This window comes from Battus philenor, unplaced genomic scaffold, assembly GCF_028537555.1.
Source record: "Battus philenor isolate CCGP_79_NKW_IND1 unplaced genomic scaffold, ilBatPhil1.0.hap1 SCAF_6, whole genome shotgun sequence".
Lineage (NCBI taxonomy): Eukaryota > Metazoa > Arthropoda > Insecta > Lepidoptera > Papilionidae > Battus > Battus philenor.
Genome location: NW_027181726.1, coordinates 13,105,793 through 13,123,443, shown reverse-complemented (window position 1 = coordinate 13,123,443; position 17,651 = coordinate 13,105,793). Strand labels below are relative to the sequence as shown.

At 33.9% G+C, this 17,651-nt stretch overlaps 1 protein-coding gene across 4 annotated transcripts in view; it reads left to right on the top strand.

Moving 5' to 3' along the window:
* LOC137930661 (rho GTPase-activating protein 23-like) overlaps positions 1 to 17,651 on the top strand; it is a 399,966-nt gene that overhangs the window by 311,749 nt on the left and 70,566 nt on the right. For all 4 annotated transcript variants that reach the window (XM_068773995.1, XM_068773994.1, XM_068773993.1 and 1 more), the window contains 5 exons: positions 110 to 163; positions 747 to 855; positions 1,265 to 1,354; positions 2,142 to 2,244; positions 3,111 to 3,194. In XM_068773995.1, the coding sequence (XP_068630096.1) occupies positions 110 to 163; positions 747 to 855; positions 1,265 to 1,354; positions 2,142 to 2,244; positions 3,111 to 3,194 (440 nt within the window). The remainder of the gene's footprint in view (positions 1 to 109; positions 164 to 746; positions 856 to 1,264; positions 1,355 to 2,141; positions 2,245 to 3,110; positions 3,195 to 17,651) is intronic.

The following is a 17,651-nucleotide window of genomic DNA, read 5'->3' as shown; positions in this document are numbered from 1 at the left end:
GTGCTACTAATTCCAACTAACGTTGTGTATACTCGGTGTTATTTAATAAATTAACAATGTATATACCGGAGATATGAATAAGACTCTTAACTGAACAATTCTTCGACAGGTTTTGCCGACGATCTGGTGACAAGGCGACAGAAGAAAGACGCTCAACTCGGCGGTCAGTAACATTTTGCCTTTTAAAAATATATACAATAAAGTTTTTATATATATATCACGAAGCTGTAAATTAAAAATGTTAAATAAAGTAATGGACCGGCTATACGCAAATACGCAAAAAAAAAATTAAAAACGCCCGCACTGCCGTGTGGTTGTTACATTCTTTGTTGGTCATTTGAAAGATGCCAAAAGAAATACTTTGGCTTGTGTTATACCCATTAGAGCTATAATGTGACTGAAGAATTGTTTTTAATCAACGCCCCCGAACTATGCTAGGCGAAAGGAAACTACCAAATTTCATGTCTCTAAGCTAAGAGATATTGTGATGAAATATAAACATGTTACATAATTTTTTGATTTCCTTCTAAAGGAATGCGACAAGCAGGTTACTTCCAGTAGTAAGAAATTTGCAGCTATTACTAAAATATCATTATTTTAATAATTATTTCTGAAAACAATAATATTTAGATTGGATATACCATACATTAATTGACAGCAAACAAGCTATTCATTCACCCCGTTAAAAATTTTACACTTATCAACTAGTCATCCTGTATATTAACATTTCTTCATTTATTGTACAGAAGAAGAACGTGCTATGCGAAGGGTGTCGTACCTGAAGGCTACTTGGGGAGACAGGCTGCACTTGGACAGCGACGTAGAACCGGACTCTGACCACCACGCTCTTAGAAGGTATTTAGACTAACCCCTAGTCAACAAGCCAAGAATTGCTCAATCGACAAATTTTGTTAATTCATTTTAAATTCGATTCATAGAAAGAAATTTATTGACATAAACTAGTGGAAGTACCCTTTACAGTTGACAAGTATGATAACACTTTATATTTAACATCCAATATGATCATTATATTTAACATTATGTTAGCATCTGTTATGCATATTGTGATAAACAGTGAAATCTTTCCTGCCCATTGAATCTCGTGTATATTCCTTTGTTGTAGATAGATACCAATTATTATACATTACATGTTTAGTTTAGTTATTAACCTTAACACCATGTTTATTTAAACATATTTATATAAATAATCTACTTTTACGGGAACGTGCAATTGGACTTCATGTATGATTTGTAACAAACGCAGTGCATATCGCAAGTGGCGCCCTCCTCGTTTCACGGACGACATAACGCCGCTGCTGCGAATTTTCGACCCCAATGCAACCGTCCCCGCCCGGTATGTTGCATGGCGTCGCCACAGCTATTCGCCGCTAGATGGCGCTTGCGGTGTTCACTAGGTCATAGATGGCGCTGTTCGTAATATTACGTATAAATGAAAACGTGCAAAACGTTTAATTATTTTTTAGAAAAGCCTTGCATTGCATTTGCCTTTATTGTGTTACACTGCCGATCCAGAAATTTAATACAATTACCAAAATATCAATGAAAAATGACGTTATTGATTATTAAGGTTTGCGCTTATTTGATAATTGACTTCAAAAAAAATTTTTTGAACGTTTGATATATATACTATTATTATACCGGAATGACTGCATGACTTTACTCGGTTAGAATGCATCCTAGTTATATATGTTGATATGAATGTGTGTTTGTAGCATGATTGTTAAATGTTGTATTTAGGATTTTGGTAAAATTCTAGTTGTAATAACAGAAGTAAGTATAAAACGGCCTAACGTAGTTTAACATTCCTGAAAATAATAAAATTAGCAATATTACTACTAAAATCATTCTTTTGTATTTCTTTAATATTATTATATACACCAAAATACCAAAATAAATCTATGTACATTACTTTAACTTAGTTATCTTTTACGATCCAAGTAATTTATGTTGTTGAAAATTAATCATTACTATTAATCTTTGCTCCGGGCTCTCAGTTCTGCATCACAGACATATACATATAGGTTTTGAACAACATCTAATTTTAAACACACTCTTATATAGATTCAAAATTTGTAAAAAAGTTTGTAATACTTGTAGTAAGATTGTAATGTGTGATGTAGCCCAGAGAAGAAGGGCGAGGAAGAAGCGGGCGAAGGCATCGTGGAAGCCGAACCCGACGTGCAGGGACACGTGCAGATCAAAATGGTGGTCAGCAACGGCAAGGTATACTCATTTTCTAATTTATTCTTATTATTTAACATATGTGTGTGTAACACATACAATAAAATCTATAAAATATTGATTATGTAATAATATGATCAGGAGTTTTTTACTTAATTACATACTTAAATCGAGAAATGTTTAAATTATTATTTTTTTTAATATATACATAGTAATAACTAAATAACTTACATTGGTAATAACTTATTTATTATTATTGGAATGTAACATATCAACATTTTCAAAAATTGTAGATCATCACTTAAGATGATAATGGCTCACGTAAATGATTACAAATAGCTGACATTGGACGGGAGAGCGAGGCGATTATATATTTCTATATTTCTTGCATATTTTTTATCTTTATGTAATATACCGTACATTTCAGTTAATTGTCAAAGACATATCTTTTTTAGTCGATTGGGTTTTTAATCTAAATATTTTAAAAAAAATGGATCGTTTGGGGTTTTTAACAAGAGTTGTTTTTCTCAGTCCCTCTGGCAATTTATTGCAAACGATATTCCCCGATTGTAAATTAAAAAAAATCTGTTGCTAATTGGACGCTCTAATGACGCGATTTAACAAGTGGAATATTTTTAACGAAACCAACGCGCCATTCTACACCTGCAAAAATCGGGGTCTATGTTATGGACATATTTTCGACACTAAAATTTCATTTTTATAATTGTAACGTCTTTCTATAAATTAAATCATTTAATAATTTTCAAACAATTTCTTTATTCTTTCCTTCTTCTTTGATTGAAAAATAAATTCTAGTTAAAAATAACGTTTGTGTTAGACCATGGTTGTAACAGTAACGAGCATATAGTGACGGTATTATATTCTTAATGATATGTGTTTGCCCACAGCGCGCCAGTGACAGGTCGTGGAAGCAAGTGTGGGCCGTGCTGCATGGCACCAAGCTGTACCTGTATAGACATCATCCTAGTCAGGTAAGAGACTCACTTTATTCTAAGTTTCTTTTTTAAACATAAAGTAACACCTTTTCTCCGTAGGAATTTTACTAGAGTTACCCTTGGTGATGAAATCTTATGTGTTGAATTTTGTGTATTTGCTTTTGACTGTCTACAACGTTAAGGATTACATAATAAAATATAACTAATATTTAAATAACCCAGCGTGTCAATATAACAAAGCGAGCTTTTGTGTTTTTAAAAATAATATTTAATATCCGGTTATTTTATACATGCGACACTGGTAAACTATAAATATAGAAGAGAACTCAATGATAAAATGTACTCTAGGAATATGATCAATCTCTCTATGAAATCTCTTAAAGAAGAATAAGACGAGTTATCGCAATTATTACCTATGGATCGTATCAAACTATAATATAATTATTTCTTCATCATTATCATCATCTTTTCAGTCGCATGAAGTACATTGTTGGCCGTAGGCCCGTAGATTTCCAAAAGTTTGAAAGCGGGCTCTAGGCATTCCAAGCAGTGCCAAATGTTTTTATCGCACCACTAGACAAATTGTTTAATCAGGAATACTCCATTACATTTTTTGTCTTATTCATTTATCACTGGAAGGTCATCGTGAGGTTGTCAAATATTTGCGTATGTGTTAGTCAAATATTTTCCTTTTTAGACACATATTTTTACTTAATACTGGTTTGGTGTTACAAATATTTAAGTTCTGTTATCTTGCTGATTAAGAATTGTGGCTTATTGTCATAAAAAGGATTCAATCAATGACCGATCCACCATTTGCATAAAAATTAAATCAATTCTAGACAAAAACAGTGAACGAAAGTATCAAGTAGAAATCGCTATCTTGTGTCATCATATATGACATACAGTAATTCGTACCGTTTTACTAGGAAATACGTGTGTTATAACTGTAGAAAGATCACATAGAGTAGAAGCAAAATACATATTGTAATATCACTAATTAAAACAACCATATTATTGTAGTAAGTTGTTTGGTTTTGTACGAATAATAAACATTTTACATTGCCTTTGGTTGTTGTTAACGTTATTTTTACCAATTGCGAAGCATAATGCTTACGAAACATAAAATTGTATCGAAATTCACAGTCAAACAATTAGAGACTACTAATTTTTAATTGTGATCTTTGTGTTTAATAGTTCGTTTATTCGTCTACAGGGCATTTATTTTATTTTCTTATCTTTTCACAGGCATAAATTTGGCTGAAATGATTTAATAGACAATGAGTGAATAATTTCCCAATTACGTTTTATTTAACTTAGTATCGTCATCTTCATTATTTCAATCATAGAACGTCCATTTCTGGACATAGGTCTCTCTCAAAGATTTCCAAGAAGATCGGTTGGAAACAGCCTTCATCCAAAGTCTTTAGACGATCTTGACGAGGTTGTTTGTCGATTTGTAGTCTCCATTTCAAAACCTTAAGGTTCCTGTGGCTATCTATTCCGTACGCGATGTTTCCTACCTATTGCCACTTCAACTTGCTATTTCGTCGGGCTATATAGGTTACTTTCATTCGTTTACGTACTATATGCTTCCTTGATTTTATATCAATTGGAAAATATGAATTAGTAATTACAGTATCTTTACCATTTATTATTATATATTTAAATGTGGTCATCGTTAAAAGTAAGAAATAATACGAACAAAATTCAACGTATTTCTTCTTATTGAATATTAATAAATTCAATTATTTCATAAGTCGCCAACTGTCACAGCTACCCTCATATGTTTATAAGACATTCTATCCGTTACCTTATCAAGATAACGGTATCGCACTTTCCGCCCTCATAGTCGTAGACGTGAACATCTGGCAACCTAAGCCATTTTATTACGACACAAGAATTGTTTCTTATGTAATGAATTAAACAGTTTCTTGTTTATTTTGAAGATACGGCCTTTGATAATTAGGAGGGTACAATAAGTGAGCAACTGTCAAAACTGTCCAAAGTTTTTTTTTTTATATAGAGTGTCAAAAGACCGGTATTAACGTGACTATAAACGAACTTTAAAAAAGTAATGTCTATTTTTATGTAAAGTCCCGGACAATATCCGAAAAAAAAACATAATTAATGGACCCCTTATCGCAATTCAAACAACTGTGAAAGTAACGAACCTTGTCGCGACATTAGCCTGTTAGCACCTGGCCAAAGCTGCTACGAGCTTAATGAGACATTAGAATAATTAGGAACCCTTCGCGGGTTTATCACATATGAAACTTACAAAGGCAATGATAGAAATTATACACATTTTATTGTCACGCGAAAATCTGTGTCGCTAACCATTTATGAAAATAAAAAAAGTTTGTAGATTCACTTATGATTTATTTGTTTTGTATTTTTACAATGCCCGTTGGCTTATTATCCCCGTCAAACTTTATAGAATGACGTAAAAGATGTCGTAATGTTGATTAAACCCAATGAAAAGTTCATTGGTTTGTATGACTGCTCTTATTGTAAACCTTTTAAGAAAATACGTACAATTGTCAATAGCTTATATTTGTTTGCAAAAATCATTGTCATCATCATTTCAACCGTAAGACGCTGCATTCACTGCTGGACATAGACCACCCATAAATTTCCAATAGGATCCCTTGAAAGCGGTCTACAACCAGTTGTACGTATTATTCAATAATTAAAATAGATTAAGGTCACGTATATTTAAACATATGCACTAATCTATATTAAGGGTTATTTGATTACGATCCGTACCCGCTCACTGAGAGGAAGTTTGGAAGCGTTGGGATTTTTAGAAGGCCAAGGGCCAGATCTAATTATACACGCGAACCACAATAACATCAGTGCAATAAAATCATCGATTACGTAATGAGAATTCAGGCGCCAAACCACTTATGCTAATTTATTACTGTTCCGTCGTGTTCAAAGAGCGATAAAAGGTGGCATCGCACGCGCCCACGCTGCAAGCGCATCTCCCAGTTACATCGTGATGTCGACACTTGCATGAAGACTCCCCAATCATATCTTAGCCCCGTCTCTGTATCATAATAGCGAATTTAAACAAAGCAACATCTACACACGCGATTATAACCTCTATTGGTAATACAAAAGTATTATTTTGCCGTAAACGTTTTAACGTATAACAAGTAATTTGGAATATAATTGGCTGTAGATCTTTCGTCTCATCCGTGACACGTTTACAGCGGCGTCAATATTCTACTTTTACTTTCTTCACTTTCTCTGACGTTCAGAAATATTAGCCAATTAAGTGCTTGTGCGGTACGAATGAGTACGAGCTATGTATCGCTAGGCATTCGGATGCTGTGTCTGTTAAACTTTCACGAACTTAATTGCCTAAATAGATCAATCAGTGTACTATTTTGCGGTGAAAATATTGTACAACATTTTTTGAAGATAATAGTGTAAGACTACTAGTATTGCAATAGTAGAGTAGATGCTGATATTTATTTTATTTAATTGCTGGAATTAAACATTTTTTGGTTATTAAATATTTGTCCGTTGGCATAGGCAGTTTCACCGTATTTTAGATATTGCATGACCGCTTGAGAGCGCTTAACCTTGACCTTTTCTAGAACTTCGGGCGTTTCATTACGCAACACCGAGCCCTTAACGTAATAACTTTGAAAGACTTACGAAAATCGCGTATTATTATCAGTCTAGACATATATTAACGAGACGATTCTATTCATATGTAAGCCTAGAACTTCCTTGTTCAATAAAACATTCAATCTCGCTTTAAGAGATGGAAAAAATTATATTTTTTTGTATTTTTTGTATTGTCTTTGTGATTGACCGCAGAACCCGAAGGACTTACTATATTAACATATATAAGAGAATACTTTAAATTTTCGTAAACTAATATTTTTTTTTTATAAAACAGAGCATGTTTTGTTTAACAGACATGAAACTTTATAAAATTAGTTTTCCCTGTATATTTATTACTTTCCATTTTCACGCATTACTTGTGCCATCTTTCTTACGTCCATTGATTTATTTTGCTACGTACACTACCTCCCACCCGCTGACAAGTTTATATTAGTTTTGATTTGAAATGCAATAACTACTTGCTACGTATACATAACTCTCTGTCGAGGAGCTAACTCCGATCAAAGGAATTTCTATCTAAACCCAGCGTTCCATGAAACTAACCAATTTCATTAATACTTAATATTTCTCGTCGTAATAAAGTGCACCGTCAAACTAGATTTCTTGGTAATATTCGTATTGTCCTTACGTTGCTATGAATAAGGTTAATATTAACTCGGACAATGAAGCGAGCTCCTACGGAAGACATTCCGCTCACAAAATAGATCATCGATGTTCTCAGAAACAGCGCTTTATGCATCTGATATATTGTTACTGGTAATATACGTCAACTTGTGGTAATATGCAGAACTAATACAGGTTATGGTTGCTCCTTAAAATTATTACGTGTGTTTGTGTACAAATCGACGATAAAGTTTTTACTTTTCTGCATGATTTTTTTTCGTTGTACAAATAAAATGAAATCTTTTTTGGTATCTTTTAATACTCTTATAAAATTGCCGATACTTTAACTGAGTACATACTTGTGCACAAAGAAGAAATGGCATCATAAATAATGCAACGAACTCTACCCAACATCTAAGATCTAGATTAAAAGTACAATTAGCCTTGCTTTTAATTTGTGGCAACATTTTGGCCACCATTCAAATATTTTCATTATGGTAATGCGCGATTCAATCATTACCAGACAGACCAATTCGAATCGATTAGTTTTTAAACATTAAAAATATTGAGCTCCGAAATTTGTTATTCGCCTTCGTCCGCCTTCTCCGATTTAACTCCGAGGTAAGACTAAAGAACTAATTACTAATAAAAAATACCTACTTTATGTATATGGCGTGGAATTTTTTTTATGTCATGACTTACGCTGCTGTCCAAGTGGCATTTGCAGATTTCGTGGGTTTTAAGATGGTAAGCGCCTGTTTTTGGGTACGGAGTTCCATCAGATTGTCTGATTGCCAAGCTCTTAGAACTCTTAGGCGGAAGTTCCATGAAGTCACTAGGCTCAAGAGCTACGTCGAGGGGACCTCGACTTAGACTGTCACGAGTCGACCCGTTTAGCATTACCACTCCAAGGCGCTCAAAAGAACCGAAACTTGTCTTAGTCAGTTGTCATTACCTAGCCAACATTACAACCACTTCTGAAAATATTAGCAACTAGGAGAGATGGTGGTGATTTTTTTGAAATATTTGGACTGACTACACTATCCTTAATATAATGTAAAAAAATTATTAAGGATTCAAAAGTGTGTGTGTAATATTTGGAATTTGAATTAGATCGCTTATCAAAAAAAAATCTCATCCTTACGTCTATCACGAAAATATTTTCTAAAAATATTTACCTCAAGTAACTTATGTAAATAACACGAAATCCCGAGTTAATATTAATGTTTATGGTAAGCTTAGCTTCTTTATTTGGACTTAAAAAGCACCGGCGCATTGCCCTTATAATACTGTAAGTACTTGTTTTAAAGACAAATCGATTTAAATCAGCCTTTATCGCCAATCTGGTATTAATAACATTGAACCGGAGCTAAAACTGAATACAGCCTACTTTAGAGCGGTACCAATATTGTAATGATTTATGAGTCGAGTTCCAACGAAGGTAATGGAATACCAAAACAAGTCAATAAATTTAACGAACGCAATTATGTCGTTAAAACACATTCTTCTCCAATCAAGAGATTTGCCTTTTTATTTTAATTGACTGCGCGAAAATTAACTTTGTAGTGGGCACCGTACACGTTATTTAAAATTTTTAATTGGGGAAGTTGAAATTGCTACCGCACGTTACCCGTTTCACAATTGGTAACCATAAACCAACTATAATTTTTTTCACTTGTAAATTTGATACATAGTAAACCATGTTTCGTCTTACATACATTATTTTTTACACAAATCGCTTGATTATATTGTAAATTTAGTTTATTTTATCAAGTGAATTTGGAAAATACAAAAGACTCTACTCTTGAGATGTCCCCATCAAAAAAAAAACAAAACGCGACAAATCGGGATTTCTGGTCAATATCATTCTTCTTCAATCGTATGAGATATGTTCCCAAGAACAGTCATAACTGTTTTTGGGAACATGTCTCATACGACCTCCATGCTTGCATCAGATATATAATAAATGATCTCGTTGTGTTTGAACCAAGTTGTAGATTGATACTCATAGAGCTTTTGAGGCATTGCAAGAAGTTAAAAAAAAAACAAAAACTTCACCTTTTATTACACAGTGTTTTTATTATTACTATGACAGTAAGTCTTAGGTAAATGATTACATCGCCCATCGAACCGAAACACATTGATACTTGTATAATTTTATTTTTCTAAGTTTCTATGTTACTGCCTTTTGTTACTGTTTATCTCAAGTAAAGTGAAATGAGGCCTATTGCTAATTGTAGTCTGTAATCAGATGATTTTTAATAATTAGATGTTCATCACGTGAGGTGTCATTGTTCGGCACGTGCCTGCGTCAAAATATCTCGTGGTGTGCCGGCGTCGCTCACACGACCTTAAAGCTTCTGTTTGCCGTTGTTGTGGTAAACGCCAGAAATAATTTGGAACGCTATAAAATGTAACTCATTGTTTCTCATTCACTGAGTATTCAGTTTAAAAAGTACCTCTTTATTAACGTGTCGAAATTATTGGTAAAGCTGTTTTCCATTTTTACACAAATACTGTTTACTACATACAGGTAACACAATAAATGTATTTATGTACATGTCTTAAACTTCGTTTGTACTATTATTATATTCTAAGTAGATATAAAGACGTCTTTTTGCCGTAAAATCAAAATGAAAATTGAAAAAAAAAACTTAAAATTTGTTTTATTCCTAGATCGAACCTTTTCGTCCATTTCTTGTCCCCTAATTTTCTATATTCATTTATAGTATAAAAAATAAATATGAGTAAACGTCATTCAAGTTTATTTTTTTGGATAAAATAGGTTCTATGTTCACTCTCAATTCAAACAATACAGTACAATTTTTATGCCGTTATTAAATCAAAATTATATTCCTTGAAATAAGAGTCAAAAGTTCAAAGTTATCGTAATAGGAAATATTAAACCGAATGTAATAGTGCAACTATAAAACTTTATTTAGAGTTTCCCGCAATGTACGAAATACATTAAGCACTTTGATGTATAAAATAAACACCTTGCATTGTTTGTGCACATCAATGGATGCGCGTACGCATTGACCTTATTGCTGCTCTAAAAGAAAATATTAAATTATATTTCTAGTAAGGGAGCCGCTGGATAGAGTGCGCAAATTGATATTACTTTGTTCAGAAAGGCGGCGAAAGTTCTATCTTAACGCGGAGAAGTTTGTCTAATCTAGTTCCGGGCATAATCGCACATCTGACAACCGACTTGTCTCCTTGTAGCTCAAGATAAATTATGCAAATGAAACAATCTAATATTTATTTCCTTTTTATGAGTCATGCAAAGGTTCTTCGACTGGTGTTAAAAAGACGTAATATTAAATCAATCTATTTCGAATATACCCTGATACACTGACTTACCTTTTTGCCTTATCTATAATACATCGACGTAAAAACGTACGTAGACCCGTTAAGATTCGATCGAAATGGAAAAATGGCCTTTGCATATACTTCCATTTTAATAATCATTTAACGTTTAATCACCCGTACACTTTTTGAAAATTGACTGTATTTCAGAGATACTAATAAGGAGACAATAATATTTGTAATAAACATTATTATAAATATTATTTTATTATCGTTATGGTATTTTCTACCGGAGTCGCAAGTATCTAGTAGTGACAACCACGAGCTGATAGACGTGGCGCTTTAAGTCCACGGACCCTTGCACTTAGTGAACTCAGGTCCGATGAAGCTGTGAAAGCTCCCGCGCTAATAGTAGACGGAAAACAGATTCGCGAGAGTCGCTGGATACTTGCAGCGCAAGACGGGTCAAAATAGAAATCTTTGGAGATGGCTTATACCTTGCAGTGGACCTCCATCGGCTTACATTATGATGATGAAATTCTATTTATAAGGACAGAAACTTTGAACAGAAATGTGATTTGAAATCTACTTTTAGGCGGAAAATTAAATAAACATGTGTGTAAATTAAACTATGGCGGAACGGTGGATGTCACAAAAATTATTTAAAATTTGAAAAAATAATATAAATATGTTTTTGTATAAACATATCCGTTGATCACAAAGCATCAATTATAATACGTAATTTTGAAGTACACAATGTACCTTGGTAGAATTAAACGTATATAACCTAGTAAAACGGTATTATATTATTATTATTATACATCGATGTCAAAGCTTAATAGGAGTGAATGGATTACAATTACAGTACAAAGTCTGCAGAGACAGACGCTATATAATAATTTATTTTGATATGTAGTAATTTAAATTTTGAAAACGCTTTTTTGTTGTTATAGTTCTATCATTTTTAGTTAATATCATTACGCTATTTATTATTTCTGAAACCATTATTTGATAATGTGTACTTACCATACTTTAAAGCTTTTACCCCTGTAATGCGATGCGCTTTTTCGTCGCATATTTCGTCGTATATAAAAAATATCGATGTTTCTATACTTGACGTTCATGGTACAGGGGTCGAATTGGACTGCGAATCCGCGGGGTGCCATAAGAGGACGTATTTGCACGACACTTAATGAAACCTTCACTTGAACGAAGAGTACTTCTTTATTCGATACGTTCATTTAGGCGATCATAGTGCGAACATCTAATATATTTACAAACATTAGCATATCTACGCGTGCTTATCCAATAAATTCTTGCCGAATTCCCCAAGTTTCTTAACGAAAAACAAAACTCCTACCTATCTATATAAATGACGTTACCTTAGAGGAATATTATTTAAATTTGAATATCGTGACAGTTAACAGCCCATCAATTTCGTTGAGTTTATTTTACTGAAGCAATATCTTATTAATAACGTTCTTGCTATAAATAACAATGTTAAATTACTAGAAATGAGAAATGTTAGAGGAAAATTATATCTGTTCTGTACATTGCATTTGCATGGGGGTAAATCCGATGTTGTACGAATACTGTAAGCGTGTTTCTTTATCTTTAACATCGCGAAAGGAAAACACAAATAAATAATAAGCATTATATAATTCAAATTTAGAAATACCGGGCTCGCGTCGTTACCACGGGGAGGAACACTCATAGATATACAGATGTTAGTGATGAAGTCAGTACTTGTCTACCGATCGTTTTTGTGCTTTATGATTGCAATGTATCATCATCAAGTTAGTCTATAGACGCTTTGCGCTGCACGCATCTAGTGACTTCCTGCAACCGCAACTATTTCGGCGGTTCTCTTTGTGGGGGATCCGCCCACGCCTTGTGGATCGCCATGGATGATAATTCACAATTAGGTGAAATATATACTTCAAAAAAATATCCACGAAATGGCACGGCGGCAATTCATGGCAATGAATGCGTCTGTAGTTTCTTAATTAAATGGGAAGGCGTTAAAATAGCTTTATTGGTGAGGTCTGCCGCACGCAGCGCCCGCCCGCCGCGGACTTCCTGACACGGCAATTATTAAAATAAACAATAATCACTTCCTGCGGTGTTGGGGCAGGTCGTTAGCGGCCGCTGTCGGCGGCTTTTGATTTAACAGCCGGACTGCGCGTGCGGCGCTGCAACGCGCCTTATTAGGTGAGGCCGGCGCAGGACCCGCTCCGCAACAAAACGACCGCCGGCAACCGATTCGCTATCGATCGCAATTACACGTCTCAATTTTATTCGTTCTTGAGTCATCGTCTTAAGTGCGCAGTCGATTCGTCAGTAGCAATATTAAATGTTTTTAATCTCTTCTGAAATTTCACGTCATCCTCACTTAACCTCTTAGGGGTAGTCGTCTTATATTACAGCACAGAATAAATAAATTATTAAAAAAAATTACATTGTTTTGATCGAATAAAATTCAGTTTTGAATATATTTTCGATCCAATCGTATTTCAATCTACGGTAGTCTTCTACACGGCTACGCACTGATTTGTATTAAGTAAGCTTACATTATATTCACCAATTAACATCCACTTAAGTGGGCACTAATTATCGATGTGAGTGTGAACTACAATTATCACCGGTGGATTTTCAATTAAAATAGTTTTCTTTTTAATCGTTAAATCTTTGACGTACTTTTGTGGTCATTTTAATCTTGTTACGTCTTACTAGCAAATTCATGCAATGGGGATGTTGATTGTCGCTCCTACTTAATCTCCTGGCCGATGTACCGTAAATGATTTACCAGATTAGAAAGGCACCTAGCTTTAAGGGCCCCTTAGGCGGATGCTCCATTGCGTGACTAAGTGGGTCGTTAAGGGGCCGCAGTTTTGGCTGTCACTCGAATCGTGGTCATCACTTCCATTAGAGAGTGCCTGTAAAGACCTTAATTAAAGAATTATCGTTAGAATTTTTTAAGCTAACGTTTCTTATTTTTCTAACCGAGAAGTACCTAGTCTGGCCATAGGTTTTGTTACAAAGAAAATATTTAATAATTTCTAAAAATCTAATTTTTTCCAAAGTTTTATGTGTGATTATGTAGAGAAAAAAAGATATGTTGACGATGCTGTTTATTCAGTGTCCACCCTTAGCTTGCTTTTAAACGGTCGGCTATCAGAAACTAAGGATCGAAATTCAAATTAACGTTTTTTTTAACTTTCGTTTATTTTTTGTTTTATGGCTAGACTAGGTATAAGCGGTATGCTGCCAATATACATAATCAATCTGTATCATCATTATTTCAACCGAAGGAACCGCTGCTAGACATAGGCCTGAATCGACTTTCAATTAAAGCAGCCCGTATCCAGAGTTTTCCAACTTCCTTAATAAAGTCGCCTGTCCGCGGTCCAAGTTTTCCCACTTCATAACCTTAACGCCCCAGCTACTATCTGTTTTAAGCGTTCTATAATAATTCTTATATATTTTTTTAATAACTCCTCTGAATACCAGTTGGGTTTGAAAATTGCGATATACGTGAACAAATCTGTGATCGCGTGTTTAATTATACGTTGCAAGCGTCAGACGGTAAAGGTGCGGGGCGAATTGCAAAATTTGGACGATTATTATCGTAAAGAGTTCGCTGCCGTCGTTATCGCATTGTTTGCACAACGCCACTCAACTAGTATTTGCTTTCGCAAAATATTTGAGACAATATTTCACATTACTTTAGACGTGCAATTATAACTATGGATTAATATTTTATTTGACTACAATCGTTTGCACTTTACACCGCCTGTCAATGCCTATTTATATTAATACACAATCAAATTGTTGACGGTTACTACACAAATTGCAAATTTATGACCGTGTATAAGAACGGTCATATTTGCTTATAAGATGCAACTTCAGTTCATCTGATAATGAGTAATGGTTTAAAAAAAAATAATCTTACAATTTTCTATTACTAAAGTACGATAAGTATATAATACTATGTATATATCAGCAATGCCTATGTTATTATGATATACATTGTCAAATTTAACCTCTTTAGTTATTTCTATAAGAACATCTTTTCTCATAATGTCACTGGGTGCCGTAAAGACGCTTGTAAACATCAAGGGTTTCATGTGCGATTTGTCCTACTCCGAGGGACCTTTTCATGCCGTTATTTAGGACTCGCATTCTTCACTTTTGTTCAAAGATGTACGAAGATGTTCCCGAACTAACAGAAATAATATCTTTGACTACAAAATGTAATAAAAAAAAATAATAAAACTTTCGATTAAAATAATTAGAACATTGTTTAAGAAATAAATTAAATATATCGCTCGATTAAGGACGCATTGTATATAACATTAAAATATTGTTTTTAAAAAACAAAATCATAAAAAAATAGTTTCCAGTGTTTATGCAAATTAAGCGGAATTCTCCCTAAAATATTGCCCGGACATAGGTGCCGAATTACAAACACCGAACCGTACAACTTTTAAAAAATCTTACCAGATCAATTCTTCACCCTTCATTAATTTTCCCTGAATCAAGCAATAAAAATAATAATCTCGCTGCGAACTGAGGATTCGTTATAACAAAGCGACTGTTTGTTTACCGATGACTGTTGATGTCTTATTTCAAACGCATTGGAAACAAATTGGGTTAAACTCATGAAACTAAATAACAAAGGACGTTAAACACATCGAATGATGCCCGCGTAATATCCCGAGGTGCATAAAAATGTGTAACAGCATGCCGCTGAAGCGAAAATAAATTGGAATGGAGAAAATTTTGCGGAATGTCCTGCCCGGGATTGGACACGGCGGTTTACCTTATTTAAATCTGGCACTGATGTAATTTTTTGTAACACGGCGAATGAAAATGGTCAGAATTAAAAGGTCTTTATCTATAACGCCCTATAATCAGGGTCGATGATGTTTTAGAAATAGACTAAGAATTTGCATATCCAGTTGATTATTAAATATAAACAACCTTTACCTATATGTGTAACCGTGAAAAAGCTTCATAAACAACTTCAGTAAGACCTTAATATTTTAAATACATAACAATATGTCGTTCGTATGTTCGTTGTCTAATTCTATCGAATGCCCCTGTCTAGTTACATGGAAATATTCGTTGTCATTTATTTTCTTTTCTTGAAAATATCTTTTTCCATTATTGGAAAAATGTATGTTCAATGTCTCTTAATTAGGTTACAGAAATGGAACGTCATTATGTAAGTAGGCATATTTGGTGTCACCCAATTTTGAGGGGTTGCTCCAGATCGACGAGACGTTCGAGATCGCCTAATCCCTCTGGAATTAGTCCACCGGGGGCTACGGGAGGAACCCCACGACTCGCCCTACTTACGGCGCGTTGACGCGGAGTAGGTTACGTGACTTATCTTTCCACGTATACGTCTATATTAACAATTCCTCAAATCGCACGTGTAGCATTAAATCATCGTATCTGTTTACATTCAGTTGAATTTATTTTATTTTCGTAAAGTTTTTTAGATATTTAGCGAAAAGTTTTATCATATGTAAAAAAAACTATAACGGACGCGTTATCAAATGATAAACTAAATTACATAAGTTTACACAAATTTAGTAAGAACAGGCGTTTTCTATAAGCATTTATGGATCAAATTAAAAAAAAATCTTAACAAAAATCTTCACATTTGTTTGGTATAAGAAAGAGTAGATTTTTGAAATTGTCAGTAAAAATAAGGTTGTTATTAAAGATCTCGTTATAAACACACCAACACGCATGCATACGACTGCTGTTCGTAATGAACAATTAAAACACGTAAGTTCAATAGAAAGTTGTTGGCTACTATATCAGTTTTCGTCATTTAATTTATTTTTAGAATCCATCAATCAATCCTTCAAATACGACGGTACGCGGTACATTTTAGTGTGTCAAGAAAAAAATTCTCTGTATTCAATTCCGCACATATGTCTGTTGTCATGGAAATGGGTGTATGACATCGTAAGTGTTTACGTTAAAGCAATAGATGTATTTTTTCTGTTATTTAACCAAGAACATAGATTTTATTGAATAGATGACTCAGAACCGTGCCTGGCGCCAATGGCTTGAAATAATGAACGTTTCGAAGACAACATTGTATTTTGTGGAGAAGTAAAATTATCTAAAACAACTGCCTTTCTGTTTTAAGGTGATGAAAATGCATATTGTAACATGCAGTTGTATACGAAAGTTTCACATAGCATTATTTTATTCTAGCTGGCTATAACTTACCACCAAGTAAATATCCACCTGCTTATTACAAAGCTTCAGCTGTAAATATTTATAGGGATTGTTAGTTGTTCATTAATATTTTTTTTATTTTCAAATATTATTAGAAATATTTATTTCATGGTTACGATTTTTTAACAATAACAAAACCTTTCGGTCGGGAATCTTTCAATAGACCAGCCCTTCAAACCGGTCTATAAACATGTAAAAACTGTAGTTCTGAAAATATATTTCACTGAGCAAGTTTAATTTTAAATCCCGTGGATTACATTAAATTGTTTTTTAATTCACTTGCTCATTCTTTCAATGTTTTCGAGCCAAACTAACAACATTCCAGTTCACATGAGTTTACTAACAGGAAAATTCCAAAACAATGAGTTTAAAATTTTTACTTTCGTGTAAGATGCAAGATCCGCATACCTTCTCAATCAATGTTAGGTTTTGTTATAAATCTGTATCGATTGAAAATCTGGGTAGGTTTCGTTCAATCGCATTTTAGGAATTTGAACAGCTGTTTGCGCGATGAAATCACACTGAAGAATTCAGTTGGAAATGGTTTTGAAAGAATAAGTAAATTTGACCTGATTGCGCTTGTCACCCAGAGCAACGCGCTCAATTGTCACTTTCCGCGGCTCGGGAACATTTCGCTAAGCGCATCAACACGCCCACCCCCACCAAAACGGATCCTTT